Source organism: Melozone crissalis, unplaced genomic scaffold (assembly GCF_028551555.1).
Source record: "Melozone crissalis strain CALT ecotype California unplaced genomic scaffold, PUWL_Pcris_2 ptg000042l_1, whole genome shotgun sequence".
In the NCBI taxonomy this organism is placed as follows: Eukaryota; Metazoa; Chordata; class Aves; order Passeriformes; family Passerellidae; genus Melozone; species Melozone crissalis.
The window spans coordinates 44614622-44637436 of NW_026535820.1; the positions used below are offsets into that span (position 1 = coordinate 44614622).

The following is a 22815-nucleotide window of genomic DNA, read 5'->3' on the forward strand; positions in this document are numbered from 1 at the left end:
AAAACAACACCACCATCTCTTCCCTACCCCCCTGCCTTTCGCCTCCCCTGCCCTACTTTTGAATAACCTTAATTTAAACCTCTGACAAGCACATGATCTACTTGTTTTTGTATAGAGATTACTAACCAACAGTCAAACACTGGAGATAAAGATCTGTCAGCATTTTCATTGTAAATCCCATTTTTCAGCAATCACCAGTTCAGTCATCAAAAAGCAAAGCGAACCAAACCATATATGGGACTCCACAGTGATTAGCCAAAAAAATGGAAGTGTTGCTGTCTTCATTTAGATGTCTTTCTGGAATTTGGAAGAACCTGTTCTTTGTGCTTTCAGAACTTGATGCCCTCATGATGGAAAAGATACCATACCAGTTTGCAAGAACAGGGTTAGATTCTCAAATCCTTTCAGAGTTAAGGGCTTACCTGATCCCTAAACTGATTCCTCCAGTTCTTGTAGTGATATCTCCAGTGAAATAAAAGCTGATCTAAAGTGTAGGAATTTAGATCAAGTCGAACTTTCTGTCATATTGTGCCTCTAAAGAGCTGCCAGCAAGTTACGAAAAGACAACATCATTTTATTCTCATGGCAGGGGGATTGGAACTACATTACTTTTAAGTTCTCTCCCCATCAAAACCATTCTGTTATTTGGGGAAGGGCAGCTTTTTGTTTATCATTCATTCTAGCACTATGTTATAAACACACTAAAAAAAGGCAGAGAAGTATTAAATGTTGTTGTTAATATGGTAACCATGCTGTGCCTGTCCGTATCAGTCTTCACTTGCAAAGATTGACATTGGAATGGCAACATGTGTCATAGAGGTGGTTGGTTGCAATGTTGCTTTTTTGACAGAAGTCCAACAGTTGTTCCATCAGCAACTTTTAAAAGTATAGGCCCCTCTTACCAGGCTTGCACCTGCATCAGTATGTGACTAAGAAAATGGCATCCTGGCATTCACATTCGGTGTTGAATTTTGAAGGCTTTCTACTCATTTCAGATTTTGCACCAAGAAGGAAAAACATTTGAAGTGGAAGTAAGGGAATCAACGTTGTTTCATCACAATTTTGATGAGCTTAAATCATTGGTGAAATTATAAAACAGACAGTGCCTTTTCTGATTCACTGTAAGGCTATATGTGTGAAACATACATATCTACTGTCCACCAGGATAAATCTTTTCCTGTTCTTGCTAGTGTGGATAGATAATGCTCATAATTTCAGGTTATCCTTTCAGGGGAAGAGTGAACACCCACCAGCGTTCTACTACTTTTTCTCTTGGATTATTAAATTTTTGCCTCATGTTCTGTGTATTTACTGAAGATACAGAAGCTACACATGCATTTAGTAATAAGGTGGTTCTAAGCAAGCTGTGTAAAACTCTTTGAACATCTGCTATTGGCTTTTTCAGAGACGAGAAGTTTCTAAGCTCCCATCCCTCTGCCTGCTGCTGTAGGAAGCCTGTATTGAGAGCTGCAGGACAGTTGTCAGTTAGATTTTCACTGTTATGCAGCAGTTGGAGACAGCTCTTGCTTTTTTCAGGAGCCAGAGATTCCTCACGACCACTGAGTTATGCTTAAAAGGGCAGCAGGTAATGTGGGTAAATCATAGATAATTACAAAGATGAGCATTTTTCATAATAGTGAGCAAATTAAGTGTCAGATGTGGAAGGGAAACAATCTTAGTTTGCAGATCTTTGTTCTTGGTTTTTTTTCTACTTATACATACATAAATTGCTTTAACTGAGACATCTCACTGTTCCTTCTCTGCTGCAGGTTTTATTTCCAGGAGCACAGACCACACTTTGTGAGGCTGGAATACATGCCAGCAAAAGTGATAGTTAAATCTTACATGCTTGTAAAGCTTAGCCTGTACACTTGGTTCTCTTATGCACATTTTTACATGTTGGAACTTGTATATTTCTGAGCATGGCTGTCCCATGTGGCACCAAAAAAGTGATTTTTTTTCCCTTTTTCCTCAGCTGAGGAAAGTATACTATCAAAACTATGAACATAATTAGTTGAAACCTTTTAATAGTGAACTGCTGTAGTCCTGCAGTAGTGGACTTCCCTGAAGTGTTTGGATTCATACATAATTTTTAATTCTCAAATCATCGCTTCGTAGTCTGCGTGAATTATTTCAGAGTTATGAACTATTTGGTATTGTAGAGGTATTAGATGATTGCTGCAAGTGACAAAGAGTAAAATTCACGTGTGGCCAAACTGTGTGTGTGAAATACTGATTACAGATGGTTTCTGTTGGCAAAAATATATTGTCTTTTCTCTTACTTTTCTTCATTAATGCTTTATTTAGGCTCTGGAATGGATTCATGACAATGGAGAGTTTTATTTATCCACACATACTTCCACTGGTTCCAGTATCCAGCACACTCAAGAGTTGTTAAAAGAACATGAAGAGTTTCAGATCACAGCAAAGGTAAAATAATTTGTTTTAATTATCAAAAAATACTTAGAGTTGAAAGGAGCCCCTGGAGATAATTAGTCCAATCACCCTGCCATGATAGGGTCCCCAAGAGCAGGTTACACAGGAATGTGTCCAGGTGGGTTTTGAATGTCTTCCCAGAGGGAGAGACTCCATGACATCCCTGGGCAGTCTGTTCTGTGCCCTGCCACCCTCAGCGCAAAGAAATTCTTCCTCATGTTGAGATGGAACTTCTTGTGTTCTAGTTCATGGCTGTTAGTCCTTGTCCTGTCACTGGGCATCACTGAAGAGTCTGGCACCATACCCCTGATATCTTCCTTTGAGATACTTTACACTTTGGTGAGATTCCCTCTCACTCTTCTCCAGACTAAACTGGCCCAGCTCCCTCAGTCTCTCCTTGTTAGAGAGGTGCTCCAGACCCCAAACCATCTTTGTATTGCTCTGCTGGACCCTCTCCATTAGCTCCTTGTCTTCCCTGAACTGTGGAAGTCAGAATTGAACACAATACTCCAGATGTGGCCTCACTGGGGTCAAGAAGAGTGTCAGGATCAGCTCCCTCAAGCTGTGGCAACACTTTTCCTGATGCACCCCAGGATACTGTTGGCCCTCCTGGCCACCAGGGCTCTGCAGGCTCATGCTCATCCACCAAGGCTCCCAGCTCCTTCTCCACAGAGCTGTTACCTAGTAGATCAGCCATCAACCTCTGCTGGTACTGGGGCTGTTTTCCTCAGGATGCAGGACCCTGCCTTAGCCCTTGTTGAACTTCGGTAGATTCCTCTGCCCAGCTCCCCAGCCTGTTGAGCTCCCACTGAGGCAGCACAGCTGGTCCCCCCAGTTTCATATCATCAGCAAACTTGCTGAGGGTGCATCATGTTCCTTCTCCAGCTTGCCGATAACCAAGTTGAGTAGAAGTTGAATTATGTAAGATTTGAAAAAAAATAAAACAACTGATTTCCCCTTGCCCATCAAAAATCCCCCAAGGATGTGTCCATCAAGATCTGTTTACTTGCAGTCGTTTCTGTCTGTATTTCTGCTGAGAACAGAATAAAACAGAAGGAGCAGATACTCATTGTTACTGGAGCTCCATGAGCCCCATGTGCTGTTGATTTCTCATGACAAAATCACAGTGAAGTAGCTTTAAAATGTTTTCAATACCTACAAACGTTTCAGGGCCTTTGATGTCCACTTTCATGTCTTCATGATTGTGGATTACTGAATGTTCATTGAGGATATAAAATACAACAAGCTGTATTATTATTCTGATTAATAATTAGAAGATATTAGAAAAATTAAAGCTTTACTTGTTAGGTAACTCATATTATTAAAGTATTCTGTGCTTCTCCAGTAAAACTTTTTGAGTCAGGCAGCAGAATGTTATTCTGCATCTCTGGAGGCCTTTACAGGCCTGAGGCTGTAAAGTTGTCACTCCTGAGGCTTTCCAGTTTTCCCATGTGAAAGACAGACAGCCATTGCATGACTGAACTACCTGAGTTTGTAGCCTTGTCTTGTCTCTGTTTTATGTTACCACCTGTTCACACTGTCACCCATTTCTCCCTCTGGCTCTCCAACCTTCATAGAGAAATAATTGAGCCCAGGAAAGTAAGCAAGTGTTCATTTGTCTGAAGGATCACCTCAGAAGACACTTCGGGATGGAGATGGTCAAGGGATATGTGGGCAGGGAGAAAAGAAAATCCAGATAGAACAGAGATCAAACCTGGATTTTCTTCTGTTTGATCTTTGCTTCAGACTTTGATTTCCTGGATCCCTTCCAGTATGCAGAGCACCACTACTCCTCCTTATTCCCTCTTTCAGCCTGCAGATGACATTGGTGCCCCTTTTGAAAGGATGTTGTTTGTGTCACTCCCTTGGCATTTTGCTACCTGTTGGGAGGATATGTTAGCCCTTGCTAATTCCGTACTGAAAAGAAATGCTTGGATGAGGGACCATTAGGGAACAAAAAGAATGAAGAGAGGACAGACTTGATTTTTTCAATAATGTACAAGTCAAGTTTTTATTGACTGTTGTGCTTAACTCCCTGCTAGCAAGGGCCCTGACTGTACAGTCCACTCATGACAGAGAGGTGGATGTGTAAACTCATCCATTGTGGATGATTTATGATTTACATGAAAGAAAGTGCATAATTTTAGGCAGTTTGTCATTTGGGAAAAGCATTTAGAGATTTGGTGATGACTACTGTTTCTCTTAGTTTCTCTCAAACAGTTCTGTGCCAACAAAGCATAATATAGAAAAGATTTAAAGAATTCAGTCTTCATCCATTAAAGAGTAAAGCATATAACGAGATTTACTTCCATCTCAGCATTTCTGTGGGGTCTAAAGGAGGTAGATTCTTGGGACTGTGGGCCAGGTCTAATATCAGTGTTTCAGTGGTAATAAAAAAAGTACCCTCTTTGGCATGAAAATGCCTTTGTATTGATGCAAGAGTACTCATGCTGAAAGGCTTGCCTAGCAGAATTTAATCTCTGGGTTAGATACGAAGCACATATTTCAAAGAAAAATAAACAATCTGCTTCTAGTCATGTAATAATAAAGCCCAAGGAAACCTACATTAATCTTGTGCTATTTTTAATAAGTAAAAGGTATCTGTTTAAAGGAGTTCTGGGAAGAGAGGGGAAGAAGGTAGCTTCTTCAATTCCTTCTCTAATTGCACTTAGTAGCAGTTAAGCAAAGTGACCCCCTGCATGACAGGTAGAGCTTGTAACTGTTCGATATTTTCCTGTTTTCATAGCAAACCAAAGAGAGGGTGAAGTTGTTGATACAGCTGGCTGATGGCTTTTGTGAAAAAGGGCATGCTCATGCAACAGAGATTAAAAAATGTGTCACAGCAGTGGATAAGAGGTACAGAGACTTTTCCCTGCGCATGGAGAAATACAGGACCTCTTTAGAGAAAGCTCTGGGTATTTCCTCAGATTCCAATAAATCGGTAAGAGAAATTTGAGTGTGATGACAGACAAACAAGCTTTACTTGCATTTGATTTAGCTACCTTTTTCTCCTGTCTCCTTCCTTAATCAATTCTTCCTTTCTTTAATAAAGAGCAAAAGCTTGCAGCTGGATATAATCCCAGCCAGTGTCCCTGGGTCAGAGGTGAAACTGCGCGATGCTGCTCATGAGCTTAACGAAGAAAAACGAAAGTCTGCCCGCAGGAAAGAGTAATACATTTATTTATTTTTAATCAATGAGAATGCATAAATCAATCCTGATAATGAAACAACTGTCATGGTTTGTCTGGCAGCTTAGAAATTATATAAATGGTAAAAAGAGAGTGATAGTACTCAGTATCTCTTATTGCCGTTTAGTCATGCTTGTTCTAGTAGATAATTCTAACATGACAGAATCTTAAACTTTCAAAACTGTTAGACTTCTTTTAATATGCTTTTTTCCTTTTTAGAAATAATGTGAAATAAATGTGTAGGGGGAGGAAGCAAGACAAAAGTTAAATGACTGTGGCAGTGAAAAATGTTAGAGAAAAAATTACATCTCCTTCCCCATTTCTTTTTGTCCTGGTTAGTAATGGAGGGATGTTACCTCATAGGTTTTCTTCCTCTGTAGTCTCTTTTCACATTTCACTTCTCAGATTTTTCTTGCTGCAGTGGAAAAGCAAAAGCTGATGAGGAGAACGATGTGTTCTGGTTATTATGCGTTCACAGTGGTCTAACCCAGTGAGATTTGATTATTCTTTCTGTTGTCACCTAAGGTTCATTATGGCTGAGCTAATTCAGACAGAAAAGGCTTACGTAAGAGACCTCCGGGAATGCATGGATGTGAGTTTTCTTTTTTTCACTAATCTTTGAAGGCAGGATTCAATCCACTGCTCTGTGGTTTTTTTCTGGTTTTAACAGCTGAGCATGACTGGTTTGGAATCATAGGATCAACTTAAGTATTCTTACTGCCATTAAGAAGAAACTTAGAATTACATCTGATAACAGCCATTTCAGAATTCACCCTATGTGTTTTGCTTTTGTTAGTATGAATTTCAGTATTTGTTCCTTTCCCAATTCATAATCATGTGGGGAGTTTTTGTTTTAGAGAAAGGAGGGGTTTACTTTATTTGCTTTGCTAGCAATAGGGGAGAGCTTGTGCTAATTCTCTTATTATCTGTATCACATGTTCTGCAACTAGCTGACTTTTTGAATAGAAATTCAGTGAGATTCCATGGAAAAGTGCCCAGTAATTGTTCTGCTGAAGCAACTAATGTTCAGTGGTAGCTGTTGCACAAAGCATGAACTTCTAGACTGCAGACATGACCTTGATAAGGAATATCCTGAAGCATTAGAGGTTGTCAAGAACACTATGCATTTTAAATTATGAAGTCTCAGGGACTATGTTAAATTGTCAGTTTTAGAACTTGTATTTCACTGTCAAAATCACAAGGTATGTTTGACACAACAGGCACTGTCACAACTGGAGATGATGCTGCTGTATGATCTTTGCCTAGTTTCTAGTTTAATGCATACTTGCAGATACCTGGCTGTGTCTGTTGGGAGTTTATCATTGCTTTTCACACTTTTTTTTTTTTCTGGGCAGACATATCTATGGGAAATGACAAGTGGAGTTGAGGAGATCCCACCTGGTATTGTAAACAAAGAACACATTATCTTTGGAAACATGCAGGAAATTTATGAGTTCCACAATAAGTGAGTGACTTATCTTCCATTTCCATACTACTGCTAAATCCAAATGATGACCTGAGGGATTTCCTAGTGAAAATACTGTGTATTTCAATAATAAATGCTTTCCCATCAAAAAATTGAAAGATTTTCCTCTTGCATTGCTAAATTACTTCAGCTGTTCCTTTTTGCAGAGGTAGGTACACCATTAGAAATTATATTTTTCAGTCTCAGGCATCTTTCAGCATATAAGAGAATTTTAGATACACCAAAATTTTGTTGTAGGTTTATCAGTTGTTCTAAAGATATGAAAACCATTGAACCCAATAAAATACAAACACAGCACTAACATTAGGGCTCTGTCATTGTTTCATGACCCTCATTCCCAATATCCAAGTGCAGCTGTTAGTGGGAAAGAGTAGGGCTCCCAGCTCTTCTTGGCTCTTAGCTTCTGTGGAGATGCACCAGCATCATTACAATTACTGGAGTACAGAGCATAAAAGAGACTTGTCCACTCCATTTCTTCTGAATGGAGTGGTTCTTAGGGGGATCTGTGTACAGAAGTCTTGATCTGAATCTTCCTTCTTTGTTATTTGCTGGTTATGTACACATTTGTATTGGGTTATGATTCTTCGAAGTAATAAAATAAACCTAGTGTATTCCAGACCCCAATTTTACAGTTCTTTGTATGCTTTGTGTTAACTTGAGAACTTGAGTATACAAAAAGCAATGTTTAGGGTTTTTTTAATTGAGATGAAGGTTTTTCTTGAAACTAAAAACAGTAGGAAACCTTCTTGATAGAGAACAACAGCAATTACTAAATTTTTATGTATTCTAATGTATTAACTGCATGTCCACTGGTTCAATTTCTGATCTTCTCATCAGAATTTTTATTGAATTATATTTTATATTATTACTTTTATTACACATTTTTATCTATTTGTTATCTTTATTTCCTTAGCTCATACATTTGGTATTACAGAAAGTTTTCTAATGGCCTTTGTCCACAGACAATAGATCCAAGCAATTTGCTGTAATGAACATGTTTCATATGCCTTGTACTACTTGTTTCTTCTCTACCCACAGTATATTTCTCAAGGAGTTGGAAAAATATGAACAGTTACCAGAAGATGTTGGACATTGCTTTGTTACTTGGGTAATGAAGTCACACTTACGTTTAGAAGGGGGGATAGAATGCATGACAGGATGAATTTTTGCTCTCACATCCCTTTTTGATTTGTAAAAGTACCTCTTCCTGCAAATTTAAGTAAAATGTGTGTATCTTTAACTGAGAAAACAATAATTAGGTCACTCCTGTCAGAATGCCAGTCCTTAGCTGCTCTTCAAGTGTATGCAAGTTGCCTAAACCTGTGTGCAGATTTGGTTTGTCTTAGCTTGTGAATAACCTATTTTTTTACACACTGCTGCTGTTTTCAGTCTTACTTGCCTGATATGTATTTTTACCCTGCCAGTTTGAGTGGAAATGTAATTCTGGACAGCTCAGTGTCTTGATAGGGAAGATAAGCTCTCTGATAATGGCATAAAAACTTTGAGAGAGGAATGATGCTCTCTGATAACCTTTGTAAATTTGCATTTTGTTCTGCAGGCAGACAAATTCCAGATGTACGTTACCTACTGTAAAAATAAGCCAGATTCCACTCAGCTGATATTAGAACATGCAGGAGCATACTTTGATGTAAGTACATCATCTTAAAACCTAAAACACCTTGGCTCTTTGACTCATATTTGTGGTTCTGCTGAGTGCCTAATTTGTTAAGAAATGCAAGTTTCCTGTTAATAACGCTGCAATTTATTAAGCTGTCAGCTCAAGAAAATCAATTCTGTATCTCACATGGTTACATTGCTCAGTTGGTGTTACAGAGCTGTCAAATCAGATGTGAAAAGCCGCTGTCAAATAGCAGAGCGGTTCAGAACTGGAAGCAGGTTCTGGCAACAACAACCGAGGCATGAATCTTCAGCTCACACAGGCACATCCTGCAAATCTTAGCATTTTGATGTGCTTAGCTTGCATTGTATGTAATCAAGGTAGAAATGTTGGTTGAGTTTTGGAGCGCTTTTAAACTGTAATTGCATGCAGTGGTAATTCATTTCACTGCTGTTATTCAGAAGGGCTGAACCTCCTTATTCTGTCGCACGGTTCCATGGCCTACACGTGCAATATTCTGCATAGAAAAGCAAGAGAAATGTAGGTGTGTTAGAAGTTTAAGGGAGGAATTTTGGCCACAGTGACTGAGCTTTAGTTGGACATGTATTAATAGATTATTCCATTAGAGTGCTATCTTTTTCCATTTTTTTTTTCCTACTAGCTGTATGATGACACCACAATTTTTTTATGATGACACCACAATTTTTTTTAGAATTGTTTGTACAAGTAGAGGGAAGTAGAGGAAATCCCTGAAGCCCTTGAGGTTAATCTCAAAAGTCTATAATCACTGAGGAAATGAGGTTTCTAAACATTGTAAGGCAAAGCCTTTCTGTTAAGCCTCTGTTAAGTTTTCAGTGTTTGAAGAAGAGCAGGTGAGTTACACAAAATCAGGTTGATATGACCAAAAAAATTCTAAGGAAAATTTAGTAAATACCATTTTAAAAAATAACACAGGGCTGTAATAAAATTACTAGAAATAAATTCTTGCCACCACCTTCTTTGATCCATCTGTTTTACCACTAGATCCAGAGCTCTCCACCCCCTAATTCACCTAAAGTATATTAGGAGTGTGAAGACTTAATTTTGTGCACAGAGACCTTGAGCGCTTCCACTGATGACACCACTGGTCCGTGTGAAAATATAGTGTGTATCCCATTTTGGGAATTTCTGATACTGTAACCATGGTTTGATGGCACAAAGCTGTGGGGCATAACTCACTGTTTGAAACTGCTTGGTTGGAATAGATCCAATGCTATGATAAATGGCCGACCCTATCAGTGGAGTTAGTAATAGTCAGTACCTGAAATCTGTAATCATCCCAGTTAGCTCTCCGATAATTCTGGTTTCCACCTTTAGCTTCGTGGATGTAGTTTCTTTTTCTATTTGTACGTGGCTGGTTTATTTTAAAGCACTTGGTAACCTCAGAAACTGTTACTCGGTGCTCCCTCTGGTGGGGGATGAGGCCGTCTGTGGCTGTTGGCACTGAAATAGCAGGGGATGCTGAGAAACCTTACCTCAGCCTTCCTGGCACTCCTGGCCCTTCCCAGCAACACTGGAATGTGAGGGTTTTTCCTCTCCTGCAAGTAGCAAAAGAAGTACAGATCTTAATGTTTTTTAAAAAAGGTGTTGCCACACATTCTGTGTCTCTAATTGTTGCTCTTTGTATTTAGGTTTGTTGAAATGTTTCACAGGTACTCTTGGAGGTAATCATCTTCTGTTTGTACCAAGTGAGCAGGCAGATGCTCAGCATTACACATATTCATTATGCCTGGAATATCTGATTATCCTGTTTTTTGGGGTTTTTTCCTGCTAAAATAGAATTTATAGTTAATGTATATTATTTCATAATCCCTTAAAACAGTTTATATCTGAGTGTTGGTGCTTACAGTCCTCACTGTATGCCCTAAATTCAAATGTTTGCTTTTTCCATGTAGGAGATACAACAACGACATGGACTGGCCAACTCTATCTCCTCTTACCTTATCAAACCTGTCCAAAGGATAACAAAATACCAGCTTCTTTTAAAGGTCAGTATTAATTCAGAGTTCTTCATCTGATTCTGCTGGTCATAAGAAGGCAAAGCTCTTGCTAAAATTGGGAAGTTGTTCTACTCTACTCTTTGAGACTCCGGCATCTGGGCAGCCACAAATGCTGCTGCAAAATTTGAACTGAAAATGAAAGAAGGCATAAACAAGCAGCTTTTTGTCCAGATTTCTGTAAACCAAGAAAAAAATCATGAATACTGATGTTTACTTAGAAAATATAATTTGCATTTGCAGGGTAAAAAAGTAATTCATGGCTATAGGACTATATAACCATTTTTGTATTGTTTTCTACACCAGATTTTGGGACGACATTAGCTATGCTGATGATATTAATACTGTAAAATAGATATTTATATATAAAACTGTAATACAGATATCTATGAAGCATTTAAATATCTGTGTGTATTGGTAAATATTTACACATAGTGACTGTACCTGTAGAGCTGTTGCACAAAGAGTTTTTATTTGTAATATTGCCTGGAAATGTCCAGTAAATAGCAGCTGCCAAATAAGCACAACTTTTGGAACCCTGTAGTTAGACCTTTCACTCAGTGGACAGATGTCTTCTCAAGTGGGCAGCAGTGCTCTTGGACTGTGCTGGGTAGCTGTTAGGTGGCAATACTTGTTTTGTTGTAGCAGCCTACAAAAGCACTGTAACTGATCTGTGTCTCCCCTTTTTACTTGAGAACAGCCACGTGTGATTGCTTTTGACATTTCTGAAAAACATTAGAGGCTATTTCAGGTCACTTTGGGTGGAAACAAATCTGTAATTTTTGACTGAAGTTTAGTGTCTGTTTTCCACTTGCAAGGAGTTACAACTTAGTCAAGTTATTATTACAGAAATACTCTGGGTTGTGCTGTTTCAGAAATTGAGGAATTAATTCCAACAATAATTATTATTTTTATTATTAATATGCTTCAGCCTGCAACTTTATGGAAGTGGTGGGATACATTGGTTTCACCAGTGTTTGCAGAGCCAGATGTCTTTGCTGTGTAGTAAAATGGATTTGTCTGGTGGTTCCTGGGTTGCTGGGTTGTCTTTCCTTTTTTTTTTTTCTTTTCTTTTTCTATATTAAGAGAGAGATGTGTAGCATAGTAGAATTAAGAGCCTAAAACTTGAATGATAAATGAAACATTTTAGAGTTCTGGAAGTTTCACTTGTTTTTCCAAATGGTATTGAAGCTGCTCCTCTTCTGTGCATCTGAGAGATACTAAAGTTACTCTCACTGTTCTGTGGAGTTGTCATGCAAAATTTAGGTGGAATCATGTAGTGTTTTGCTGTGATAGTGGTATTGGCAGTTGAATAAAAATACTGTAATGATCATAATATTAGAAATCACATGGCTTTCTCTTTAAAAAGAGGAAAAGGAATTTAACCTGAGGGAATGAATTAAGTGGGCTTTTTGAATAACAGAAGTAACATAATATGCCCTTTTGGTTATGTAACCTACATTTTATCTTGATACTGTTCAAATGCTTGAAAGCTGCCAGGAAATTTGAATACCAGCTGAGACACTGTTACATTAAATCTGTGGGATGTTGAATGGCCAGAGAACTGTATGCCCTAAATTCTGCTACAACACTTCAGCATGTTCAATTCTCTAACTTCTGTCCATTAGTTAATGCTAGTTTGTATTGAAAAGTTTTGCCTGTAGGTTGCTTTTATGAACACAGAATAGTCATTCATGGAATACTTAGAATAAAACAATGTAATCTTTATCAGCAGTTGTACAAAGCAGGTGTTTGGTGCAGTGGAGCAATGACTGACATGGGAGGTGGGAAGGGTCCTTTTATGCTGCCCTGCTTTCCCCCATCTTCATGACTTGGCATCTGCATTGTTCTGGGCCTTGATGTAGCACAGCATCTGATAACTGTGTCAAGAAGTTCAAAAATATTTTATGTGTCAAAAATGATTTTTGGTTTGTTAGAACTACTCTTTGGTTGTCTGTCATATTAGTGTAAAAACAAATGATAGAGAGTCGTTTTGTCTGTTTGTCTTTTGCAGGAGCTGCTCACGTGCTGTGAAGAAGGTAAAGGTGAGATTAAGGATGGCCTGGAGGTGATGCTTAGTGTGCCAAAGCGAGCCAATGATGCCATGCACCTCAGCATGCTGGAAGGTAGGATTCAAGCTGCCTTTCCAATTCATTGTGTGCTGCAGATGAACTTTGCTTTGTGAACATGTTCTTTTCTCAGGGTTTGTATTTTTCATACCATTTTGGCAGGGCTATATGAGATGAAAATTTATTTAGGAAAATAAGTTGTTACAGTCAGCTGCCAGGGTTTTAGTAATTCTTGAAGTGTTCTTTCACCTTGATCTATAGTTGTGGCACTGCAGATTTGAAAAACCTGTAGGCCAATGAGGTAGTCCACTACTCACCCAAAATGCAATAGGTGACTGGTCAGATAGGCTGGCTTTGGCTGCATTCTCCAACCTAAGTTTCTTTGTATGAGGCTCATAAGTGTATTATCGGTGATTTTGCTGATTTATGTATCAAATAATTGTCTCCAAGAAGTTTGTCTTTTTCACATCTGTTTGCTGCCTGTTCCATAACAGACTTCTGGTTGAAATCTATCTTCTGGCAGTAAAATGTCAGCATAAGCCAATTTAGCCCAAGCCTAAGCCAGCATAATCATGTTCATGGCAGACAGTGGAGGTTGGATAATGCATCTATGTGCTTAGAACAACTTCGTGCCAAAATCTGTTTTGCAATTGGCACGTTATCATTTATAATGGTGCAATCATACATTTAGTAATAAAAATGTTTTTCTTGGGTGTTTAAATTTTTGGAGAAAAAAAAGCAGGGCCCTCTTACCCTATAGTGGCTGAATAAATACTTTTAAATGCTTCTAATCAATATGCCTTTTCTTCTCCTCTGCCTTCTGGGAGTAGCATGAAGCTTGTTGCAGAATTTTCAGTATTGTGCTAGATACTGCAAAATTTGCCTTGGTTTGACATATGATCCTTGATTTTATAAATGCTCCAAATCACCTCTATGCCTTGATTTTAAACAGTAAGGATGTCAGTCAGTTTACAGGATCACTTCCAAATGCTTGTTCAGGAGGTGGTCTTAGTATAAAGGCTCACCAGCTTTGTGAATCATCTTTTGACACTGGGAATATGACTCTGGAGAATATCCTAATCTTTTACATAAGTTGGTTTTACAACAAATCGTGCGTGCATTGTTGAGTCATCCCATGTTGGACAAATATAGTGAGTGAGCACATTTCCTCTTTATGTCTCCAGAGGATTTTGAATGAACATCCTGGCGGAACTTGCCTCTGATCCTCTCCACACTCTTGTCCTGTTCAGAGTATGAGAACTGGCAAGCAGTATCTATTTAAAATACATTTTGATACCACTCAGAAGAGTATGGTTGACAGTTTTTGTTATCCTCCAACTCTAAAGCTGTGTATTAAACTGGGTGAACATGGTACCATTATAATGGAAGTAAAATTGTTGGTGTTCTCAATCTTCATCTTTTTTTCATTATGTCTCAATACAAATGATCCAGCTGGTAATTACTGTAATGTGGATCAATTCTGGCATGACCAATGGTAGGCTGATTGTATGCCAACAGCTCCAAGCTGCCATGTTTCTCCATCCCCAGTTGGAACATATTTCTGTGCTCATTGCCCACATGTTAGAGAAGGTATATCTCCAGAAAAGGTGGCATTTGGGAGCTTGCCACTCTCAGAAGAACCTGATGTTGCTCTGTGTCTTTGCAAGTTGCTTACTTTGTACAGTGGCAGAAAGCTCATAAGAGAAATCATTTTCATCACAGAAGAGAGAAGCTGACAAAGACAGATTTGTCATTTGTTGGTAAAATACTGCCAGAAGAGTTGATAAAGTTCTTAACAGTTGGATGTCTAAATTTAGAAGTGCATTTGAGCTGCAGTTACATTTAGTATATTGCAGTGTGAAAATCAAGTCTTGTTTTCAGTATTGTTTTCTTGGAATCTCATCTTTTGGAAGTTTTGTCAGGGAGGAAAAAATCATATAGTTTAATGAACAGAAGCTGTGCTTCTTATGGTACTTATAACCAAGTTTTCATGGTGAATCTTTCCTTTCGCTCTGTTTTTAGGCTTTGATGAAAATATAGAATCTCAGGGAGAGCTCATCCTTCAAGAATCCTTCCAAGTGTGGGACCCAAAAACTCTGATTCGAAAGGGAAGAGAGAGGCACCTTTTCCTTTTTGAGATGTCCTTGGTTTTCAGTAAAGAAGTGAAGGACTCAAGTGGAAGGAGCAAGTACATTTACAAGAGCAAACTTTTTGTAAGTATGGAAGAACAACTGATCATATTTACAAAACTGTACAGATAAGGCTTCAGCTAAGCTCAGCTGATTGAAGTGTGTCTGAAAAACTTGAACAACTGTTACAGAGCACTGCAAGAAAGCCTTGGAATGTATAGACTGAACCTTTAGTTTGGTGCTTTGTCTTGCTCTTGAGGAGAAAGGATAGGCTCAAAGCAACTACTGAAGGGTACGTGTCAGTCTTGGTGTGTCAGGTCAAATGAAAATCAATATTGGGCTAGACTGGTTTTGTCTTAATTGTGTGCTGATTGCAGATTCTTTAACACTTATTTGTATAAAGCAGAAGTATGGAAGGAGTTGATGAGTTGCCTTCAGCTTTCTTGTTTGCTATTGCTGTTAAGGATTCGTTTTAGTGGATATTCTACACGTACTGATTGGGGAAGGCAAGAACTTTGTTTTGGAAAAGTTTGTTCCAGAATGTTTGCTGAGACCAGTAGTCTTACAATAAAGTTCTGCATATAGAATTGTAGTGCTTATGGTCTACTGAAAGGATGTAAAGGTGGAAATGTTTTTTTCCCATCTAAGGAAAAAAAAAAAACGAAAAAGAAAAAATCAACCCCAAAACCTCCACTCTTGCTTTCCTTATCTCTAGAATGCATACTTTACACAATGTGACTCTGGAATTCACATCCTTGCCTTCCTATCTTGTTGGATGACTTGGGTGAGAGCAGTATTCACACTCCATAAATTTAGGTAGCCAAGTGGCAAGACAGTCTCCCATGGCTTGCTCTGCACCTATCGAAGGCGAGATTAGCTTTTATATAGCTAAAATAGTTCAGAAAGTACTTGAAATTACTTCCCTTCTCAGAACTACACTCAAGAAAACATTATTCTTGTATTGATCCTATTGGGATATATAACTAAGTCTAGATGATATAAATACTGAGTCTTTTCCCTGTGCTTCTGTTCCTTTTCTTTCATTCATTCCCACTTCCCACTTCTGTATCTAAACTGGTAAAACAGGTTGGTGAAAAAAAACCCGTCTTTTTTTCCATATCTTTCATTGCATATTCTGTCATTTCATTTCCAACATTTGCTTTCCTTCCTGATACTAAATAGCTATTAGGTAACACTGCTGCAGCTGTTAGTTGATCACACCTTTCTTTGCTGCTCTTAAAAACTCAAAATTAAAAAAGAAATGCTGGTGTATTGGAGAATATTAATAGCTGCCAAGGGATTATATGGGAGAGGTGACAAAACTGAAAAATCAGTCCTGTTAAATTGTCATGTCAGTTCCTCCAACAGGAATTTAGTAGTAGCCTTAGGTCTTAGAGAAGCTGATGGAAATCTTGAAGACTCTCATTGTACCTCATTTTTTAAAATATAGGGATTCTTTTTGTTGTCATATTCTATCTGGCAAAATATCCTGTAGTGCATCTTATATTATAGCAGCTCTTACAGTTTGATCTTCAGAAAAGGTATATGTTGAAAGCATGCATGTTGACTTGAGCTGAAGATCCTTTCTGTATGCTATCCTGTGACTTCTGGAAGATGGCTTTACAAAAATGAGGTCCTTCTCTTTGCTTTGTGCATAATGAACATCAGGGTTTCCCCAGCACAAGATACTCAATGGCATGATATAGATATATATCTATATATATATCTGTATATCTATATAGGCAGAAGGTGTTAATCATCAGAACTCCTTTGGCAAGAGATTAGGTGTCCAGGAGCAAATGCCTAAGGAGGGCTGTGGAAAAAAAGGCAAGCAGTCATTACTTGAACAGAACACTCTCCCAGTCACCAGGAACTGGCTGTTTGGGAGCTTCCTCACCTCAGTGTGGTTTCCGTGCATCCAGTAACCCACAATGGTTTCGATTCTGTGAGCCTGTCCTGGAGAGCCATATGCAGACTTAGCATCCTTTGCAGAGAGCTGTGTTGCTCAACTGCCTACTGGGCAAAGACAGTTGTGTGTGGAAGGGTAGATGTTGAGATGGGATTATTTTAGAAGAAAAAAAAAACTAAAAAGCTTTCACCCACCAACACCAAAAAAGAGCCAAGTTGGCATCGAAATGAGACAAGAAAAAAAGTACTTTTACTTGGGTATTGGGTATCCAGCATCTCATGTGTTGAGGTGTGTATGTGCTAATGATGATGTGTATGAGGGGAAAAATACAGCTTCTAATCACGTGAGAATACTTAGCAGCTGTTGGAGAGTGAGGGTTCTTTTAGTTTGAGCTCTATTTCTTAGTTTGTAATTTTTTTTGGAATAGAGCCTGTATGAATTGCTTAAAGTGGAAGCCAGTTCATATGAGTGAGATGTTCCAGTTAGAAAGTGAAAACATTTTGGATGATAATTAGCCATTAAGGTCTGACATTAGAACATTCCCAAAGACTGATTGTTCATGTAGTTGTCTCACAAAATTCTCCAGGGAAACTGCATTTCTGAATTATTTCAACTGTTTCAGAGGGAAGGAAACACTAGGAAAGGCTCATTTGATAAAAAAGAATCCAGCATTTTAGAAGATAGCAAGAGAATTCTTAAGTATATCTTATCTGAGAGGGAGCATAAAAATGAGTAAATAGTGAGTGTTCTCCAATGGAAATGAACAGGGAGAGGAGCCAAAACTTATTTTTTGCCAAGCATCATCTTTAGAATTATAAGGGTTTTCCTGTCAAGTCCAAAAACTAAAATCAGTAATTCATTTTTGGGATTGCAAGTGTTATTGCCTATTGTCACTTTTTAGAAAAGATTGTTAAGCTTGCAGTTCTTACTTTTTTGAAGAGACCTCACAGTGCCACCAGAATAAAGGATTCTCTCTAGCCTTATGAGTTAGCCTTAAGCTTCTGAAAATCTCTTTAAATAGTAGTGCTCGATTTTGTAGATTATTAGCAGGCCTTTGTTGGCTTCTGAGGAAAAATTCTGTGTGGTCCTAACAATTTTTTCTTAATTCCAGACTTCTGAATTGGGTGTCACAGAACATGTAGAAGGAGACCCCTGCAAGTTTGCTCTGTGGGTTGGAAGGACACCAACTTCAGACAACAAAATTGTTCTCAAGGTAATTTTAGCAGATGTGCTTTTAGTCTATAGCAAGTCTTGTAGTTGTTGTTATTTGTTGGGAAAGTAAGGAATGATTTCCTGCTTTGGGAGGGGCAGCTGCTGACAAACAATTTTCTTTGGGTTTGCAGCAGTGGTGGTGTGTATATATCTAACTCATGTGGCCTGAGAGCAGAGAGGAATCTTTGCAGCCTACTGAAGGATTAGACAAACCCGCTTTCACAAATCATGGTGGGGAGAGGTTTGATCCCATGGACTTCCATAAGCTTGAAGACTACAGCAATCAGCTGACAGGGAGCTGGTGTCACTAAGAAATGATGGCATCAGTGTTACCTTCCACACTCAACCATCGCTGCTTGTTGGCCATGCTGTTTTTCATGACCCATATTTTTATGCAGAAAACAAATGCTGCAAAAGATTTTTATGTCTTTCTGTGGGCTACAAGTTTTTCTGAAGCTACTTGCCTTTGGATGAAGGTGCATGTAATTCCTATAAGTTTTGTGTCTGGGCAAGTTACAGGTGTCAGCAGTGCTGTTTGCCTAGATAGAAGAATGGCTAAATCAATATTTTCTGTGGTTATGGTATGTAACCTGGGACTCCTTCTCAACTGAAGAACCTGTTTGTAATACCATAAGCAGCTAATGGGTAATCTTTCATGTTTTGAGGAGCTCTTTTGAGCTGAAACAAAGTTCATATTCCCATTTATAGATTAATGCACCTACTATTAAACTTTTTTGTGATTTCACATATATGCATAGCAATTACTCAATAATGTCACTTAAAAATGGTCTCTCCAATTCACATGTCACACTCTTCCTTGTGAATTACAGACTAACAAAAGCTTACATTAACTTTCTGGCAGCACTGAAAGAATGCAAGGAAATTAAGTGTAACATTAATGCATACTAGATTTTCTTTCCGTTTTTAATGTTCCCATAATTTCAGAGACAATGCTTTGCGGCTTGAAATGATCCTCCCAGGGCAGAACAGAATAAAAGGTTTTAATTAAGGATCCTTTACATAAGATCACTTTAAGGTGTTTCTGTTCCACGCTTTACTTAGTGCATATGATATTTAGAAAACTTTTATGATACATCAAGCTCTTCCACAATTTTGTGGACTTTGTTTGTTGGTTCGGTTTTGAAGGCTGGAAACAAGCACTTCCTTACCTCATTGATATTAGAAGTAAATTCCATGAAAAACTAAATAAATGATTCTTTTAAAAGGTCATGTTTAGCTTCTTTTCCTAAATGTTTTTGTTTGTAAAAGAAAACAAAATTCTTTTTCCTACCTGTCCATCTGTTCCTACAATTTTCTTCATCCCTTTAGAATTCCTGGTTATTATATATTTATAACATATTAAATATTTATAATATATTTGAAGCCAGTTATTTCAGGAGACAGCAATTAAGAGAAGTAGTATATAATTAAAGAAACTATATATAATAATTTCTTTAGATCTGAAAGAATATTAATATTTAGTAGCATTTCAAGTGCAGGGTTAAATTGGGCTAAGCAATCAGATTACAAGTTGGGCAGGATATCAAGTAATTTCTGGAGCATTTAAAATAATAGATATGTTGCAGGCAGTAATTACAATACAATCCCTAAATTAGCTTTCTGCCTCAAGATAAGTATCAAAAAGGGGGAAGAGTAATACATGAAATGTGTTGCAGTAAAGGTTAACTTCTTTGCCAGTAATAGTAGGTTATTATTCTTTCAAGTTAGAATTGACCTAAAATGTAGGATGAGTTTAAAATATCAGTATTCAAGGTGTTATTACCAGAATTCGTCTCATTCACATGAGATGCATACAGGGCTTTAGTCATCAAGTTAAAAAAGTAAACTCTGAATTAAGGTTAAAATGTTTTTAAAATACCGATATTAATAATGTTGAGAGGTGTAAAGTAACATTGGGGATTCGAAACAAGACAGCTAGAATTTCCTTTTCTCTGTTCAGGATTTTCAGAAATTTTTCACAAAGTCATTCATTATGCGTTCTTCTTTGTGTTTATTAGCTGACTGTATGTGTGGATCTACTCAGCCATAATGGTCCTTTGTGGGGGTTTTGTTTCTTTTGCATATCAAAGGCATCCAGTATAGAGAATAAACAGGACTGGATCAAACACATCCGGGAAGTGATACAAGAAAGGACTATTCATCTGAAAGGAGCATTGAAAGAGCCCATCCACATTCCCAAAACTGCACCAACAACAAAACAGAAAGGAAGAAGGTAAGTAGTATTTCAAATAATCAGAGATCTCTAAGTGTACAACAGTGCTCTTTCCTCTGTACTGTTGAATTTTGAATGCTTTTAAGTGAATTGGACAAAAGCAAGAGTAATTTTGTCCACTTTTATCTTATCATTAATTTACAGTTTCCTGCAGTGCTGAATTTGTTGAGATTTCTGCTCTGAACAGTCCCTGGCTTGTGTAAATGAGCCATTACAGAAGGGATTTGGAACTGCAGTACAGGATAGCTGTACATTTTAGATTTTTGCAATTCTGCATGTGTTACTCAGGTCTTTCGTTTTTCTTTTATGAAGCTTGAAATGTGTCACCAACTGTCCTCCTCACTAGCTTTGGCTAAGTGACGGGGCAAGTGTGTTTCCATATTTCTGGCTCACTGGTTGTTGCCTTAATTCCACAGGATGTATACCTTGCAAATTAATCTCTTCTCTTACAGCAGAGAAGTAAGAGTATTAAGTACTGAGTATTTGATTCTTGCATCAGTGAATTTGGTGTCTGCTGCCACACTGGGAGTGTCTCACTTCCTTAACTAGCATGTTACAAACACAAGTACCACTCTTGTGATGAGATGAATTCTTTGCAGGGATGGCGAGGACCTGGACAGTCAGGGAGATGGCAGCAGCCAGCCTGATACTATTTCAATTGCCTCACGAACCTCCCAGAACACGCTAGACAGTGATAAGGTAAGATTGCTGGACATTGCTCTGTGCTGAGAGCAGATGATTTGTCCCTTAGTGTGAATTAGCACCCAAGATTAGTCCTTAGTACCTTCAGAGAAGAGGCATGGATATACTCAGTCTCTTAAAAATAGCTGTTGGCAATAGAGAAAGTACCTTGATACCAGGGTCATGAAGAGATTATTTGTTCCAATTTGAAACCATTTTGGTCCCCTCTGTTCTGCAGTTTGCTCAAAGATTTGACCCATTTTAAATTGAAAGTTTTATTTTCCATGAAATTTGATAGCAATGCACAGAATTCTTCTTGGTGTTAATCTCAGCCTTCCAGAAAGCATAACATCTGCTTTTCATGTTGGCTTGAGGCTGGTGATCACCACAGATTTACTGTTGTAAAGGAAAAGTACTCTCCAGTGTTTATGGGTTAGGGAGTAGGTTTTCACTTTCTGCATGAAAGCTGATGGAATTGTCCAGAAGTAACCCTCCAAACTGTCATTTTGTACTAGTGCTGGGGTTTCCTTTCCTCCATCTCTGCCTGTAGATTCTGGCTGGGCTGTACCATAAGGATGCACAGCCAGAGTTTCCCCTGGGTGGAAGAAAGATAAGTGTCAAAAGAATAAAAAAGTTTCCAAAATGTGTGTGTTACTTGGAATTGAAACAAGTTTTTTTGGCAAGTGAGAAGTGTTAGGACCCTGGAGGGAGGTAGAGATGGATAATAAAAGTTTATCAAACAGAAGAATGAATTAAAACACTGACGATGCCTACCAAACTACTTTAAAGTTTGGCTGGGGATTTCTAGTCAGTTACCTCCTTGGGTAAAATTGTTCTGATGAGCCTTTCAAAATATGCAGATAAATAACCAGTATTCTTCAGGGTAGCTAAATGAATAGGTTCTCAGAATAATATTTACACCATTTCTATCATCACCTAAACTCAGTGAGTTTTCTCTATTTTCACATGTTGCTCAAACTCTATAGTTTGATTTTTCCATGTAGAGAAGCAGACAGGAGGAGGGAAATATTAAGTGCTTAGGTTACTCTTGTATTTGTCAAGAACAGCCTATGTTTTGACTTTGTGCATTTGTACTGAGGTTGGTCTGTAGTTTTGGTAGTGGCTTCTTCTAAAGATACCTGTGAGAAGAACAGTTGGTTAGAGGAAGAAGAAGTCTTTTGATGACTTTTATTTTGCTGTCTTATTCTTAGCATTCTTACTTAACTATTTAGGGATTTAAAAGCATTGAGTTCTGCATGCTAGCAAACAGTTCTTAAGAGAAGAGTTTAGGTAACCTGTGACCCTCAGAGCAAAACATGCTCTCTGTGATTTCCCTGGTTGTTGGCTGAGACACCAGGCTGTGTTCACACAGGTTGGAGGTGATGCAGTCCATCCCTGCCATGCAGAGCCAACACCCTTCTGCTTGTGATGTTCACTAGGATGCATAGCATCATTGTCTCCTGATGCCCCTGACAGGCATATTTCATGCATAGTGTGAGAATTGCTGAGAAAGGTGGCCAAGCAGAATGCCCTCAGGATTGTTTTCCAGACTGACATGAGGTGGAGTCTTACCAACAACCTGTTCAACAGGAGGTAAAAGTTAGAAGGAAGGAAAAATGGAGAACACTTTTCAGTATTTTCCTGACAGGTTTTAGGTGTGATTAGTGACTGTAGTGTTGTATTTAAAGTATTTTTGAGATCTTGCGTTTGTGCATAAAATTTGTGTTAGACTTTTCTTTGCCAAGAAAAGAAAGCTGATGACTCCCTGGAAGTTGCTTGGGCTGTGTTGTATGTCCAAGGAAGCAATTTACTATGGTG

General features: G+C 38.3%; 1 protein-coding gene across 2 annotated transcripts in view; it reads left to right on the plus strand.

Moving 5' to 3' along the window:
• Window positions 1–22815, plus strand: part of TRIO (trio Rho guanine nucleotide exchange factor) — a 244065-nt gene that overhangs the window by 147879 nt on the left and 73371 nt on the right. For both annotated transcript variants that reach the window (XM_054285315.1, XM_054285316.1), the window contains exons 21-33: window positions 2308–2430; window positions 5183–5377; window positions 5489–5604; window positions 6150–6216; window positions 6980–7089; window positions 8149–8218; window positions 8669–8758; window positions 10663–10755; window positions 12779–12890; window positions 14856–15046; window positions 17983–18084; window positions 20174–20316; window positions 20916–21015. In XM_054285315.1, coding sequence (XP_054141290.1) covers window positions 2308–2430; window positions 5183–5377; window positions 5489–5604; window positions 6150–6216; window positions 6980–7089; window positions 8149–8218; window positions 8669–8758; window positions 10663–10755; window positions 12779–12890; window positions 14856–15046; window positions 17983–18084; window positions 20174–20316; window positions 20916–21015 — 1512 coding nt within the window. The remainder of the gene's footprint in view (window positions 1–2307; window positions 2431–5182; window positions 5378–5488; window positions 5605–6149; window positions 6217–6979; window positions 7090–8148; window positions 8219–8668; window positions 8759–10662; window positions 10756–12778; window positions 12891–14855; window positions 15047–17982; window positions 18085–20173; window positions 20317–20915; window positions 21016–22815) is intronic.